Source organism: Sinocyclocheilus anshuiensis, unplaced genomic scaffold (genome assembly GCF_001515605.1).
Source record: "Sinocyclocheilus anshuiensis isolate Anshui unplaced genomic scaffold, SAMN03320099.WGS_v1.1 scaffold745, whole genome shotgun sequence".
In the NCBI taxonomy this organism is placed as follows: Eukaryota; Metazoa; Chordata; class Actinopteri; order Cypriniformes; family Cyprinidae; genus Sinocyclocheilus; species Sinocyclocheilus anshuiensis.
Window position 1 is genome coordinate 954990 of NW_015540128.1, and position 2673 is coordinate 957662.

The following is a 2673-nucleotide window of genomic DNA, read 5'->3' on the forward strand; positions in this document are numbered from 1 at the left end:
CCATTATTCATTTCAGAGTGCGTACAACCTTTTGAGAGAGAAATTCAAGCACTTTTCAATGACTTTCAAGCATTCACCATTATAACCTGTAGATGGCAGCAAAGGAGCACTTATTGGCTTATTCATTTACATTTTTTCCTTTATATTTTGAAATTATAAAATTACAAATATAAAATCACTATCACAAAATATCAAATCATCAAGAAATCAGATTTGGCAAACTCTCCAGTGCGTTATGGATTGCGCTCTGGAGATGGATTTCTATGTCAATGTGTTTTTGCCAATCACAGACATATCTGTTGATTTCTTGAATCAGAGGCGTTTAAGTTAGAATCCAATCACCGCTGAAATCGAGAGAGAACTTTAATGATAATAACGTATCTTTGTGAGATCGCGATTCGCGATGAAGAGTGACAGCTTTTTAAGTGATTATGAACAGAGTGCTCTCTGCGCCATAGCAACAGACGCCAGACGCCAATATATATATATATCTTTGTGTGTGTGTGTGTTCCTTTCAGCAATCTCTGAATACCTCTTCGGCAAACAGTGACATTCCCAGAAGTGATCTCATTGGGTAGCTCACTTTACTCTTTTACAACACGTGTTGTTTATATGACCTTGAATATACTCCATTTTTCTTCAATCTATAATAATCGACTCTCATTTTTGCAAAAGAATTACTAACTTGCCTCATAAAGGCAATAACCCTTAAAATGCGTCATACTTTCTTTTATCAATGGACAGTACAGATCCACTTTTAATCCTACAGTCTGGACTGGTTTAACAGCTTTACGTTTATTGCTGCTCATCAAAATCTCAAAATTCAGTTGCTTTCGAATTATTACATAATTACCTATGCCTCTGCATTGAGAGTTTATACAATAAGAGAGCACAAAAAAAATCAAATCAACTTATTTTATTCATTTAACACATCATTGACTAACTAGATCATATTTAGCGATTATAGAGCTTGTGAACACCACAGGAGGGTGGGCTCCTCTCAAGGTTTCTCCTTGCCAAAGTTCCCTTGGGTTGAGGACTTAGAGACATTAATTTCTGAAAAGCTGCTTTGAATCAACACGGATTGTGAAAAGCATAAATAAAATAACTTGAGAGCTAATCACTCTTTATTCCAAAATCGTGCAGCCGTTGCTGCCTAGTCTGCAGACTTATCACTCATTAGTGAGTTCAAATAGAATGCACAGGGTTTATAGGAATTACTGTAGATAATTTATATCTGATCATTTTGATATGTTATCACGTTTACAGATCAGACGTGATATGGATTATCTCTAGTCAATCTTAAAGGATTTCTATGGGTGTGTCAAATTTGGATAAGCAAATATGTTTATCTGTAGCGCATCCTTATCTTTGAGTTCAGCCCTTTCAGGGCCTTCAGGTTATCATTATGGTGATGGGCTGCATAAAGTCATTGGTGAGGACACATGGTAAGATGGAGTTGAAATACATTCTTTTATGAGACCGACATGAATTGGTTATGAAACGACCGTGACTTTTTGAAATGTTGGAAGTCTGGGGCATGTTAGTGTGCTATTCATTGACCGTGTGTACTTTGTTAAGCGTTGTGTACACATTGACCAAACGCACTTAATGAATACTAAAATCGTTTGCACAAAGTGTTTATACCAAAACACGTACAGGACAGCGCTATTGCTTGTATGCATTTCCTAGAAGACACACCATGATGGAGAGGGTGCTTCAGTCAGGGTCATTGAGGTCACGGCTGTGACAATTTCAATATACATTTTTCAAATGTAGTAATTTTGATTGCATCATTTTTGGTAGTGATGGAATGCATAGGTGCCAAATGGCTGAGCACCCACGGGAAAAACTTGAGAAATTCTCTATTCACGATCATATTGGCGAAACAGATCTGGCAAACTATCTAGTGCATATTTGTGAGAGCGTCAAAAGTGTTTTTTTGCAGCGTTGAGCAATGTAGCCAATCAAAGACATATCTGTTGATTTATTGAATCAGAGGCGTTTAAGTTAGAATCCACTCACCGCTCAAATTGCCGGAGGTTTTTTTCAGGTATTGTGTTCAGCATGAATCATCTCATTATAACAAAGTGTTGATGCAATGTAAATAAGAGATTTGTTGTGCAGCGTAGAGAACTTTAATGATAATAACGTATCTTTGTGAGATCGCGATGAACTAAGATGAGTGACAGCTTTTTAAGTGATTATGAACAGAGTGCTCTCTGCGCCATAGCAACAGACGCCACTAATATATATATATATATATTTATGTGTGTGTGTGTGTGTGACCTGTTTTCTGTCTCCAGCTCGTTCTTCCTGCTGTTGGCGTCTTCCAGTAAACTCTGCAGCAGTGCGATCTGTTCGTTATCTGATCCCTCCTGAGCCAGTTTCAGCATCTTGTTCTCATGCTGCAGGCGAATCAGACGCTCTCTGAGAAACAACACAACAAGACAACACTAGTCAGGACAAGAACAGGAGCTCACTAGACCACGATAACTTCTGCAGTCAGACGTCTAACAAAAATTAGTTCCATCATCAGAAGAAACTCAAAACTGCTGCTGGAGTCTCAGAGATCCGAGTGAGTGAGTGAGTGAGTGTGTGTGTGTGTGTGTGTGTGACAGAGAGAGAGTGAGTGTGTGTGTGTGTGTGTGTGTGTGTGTGTGTGTGAGAGAG

General features: G+C 38.4%; 1 protein-coding gene across 3 annotated transcripts in view; it reads right to left on the minus strand.

The window, feature by feature from the left end:
- hook3 (hook microtubule-tethering protein 3) overlaps positions 1-2673 on the minus strand; it is a 43831-nt gene that overhangs the window by 14860 nt on the left and 26298 nt on the right. For all 3 annotated transcript variants that reach the window (XM_016484494.1, XM_016484493.1, XM_016484492.1), the window contains one exon: positions 2290-2430. In XM_016484494.1, coding sequence (XP_016339980.1) covers positions 2290-2430 — 141 coding nt within the window. The remainder of the gene's footprint in view (positions 1-2289; positions 2431-2673) is intronic.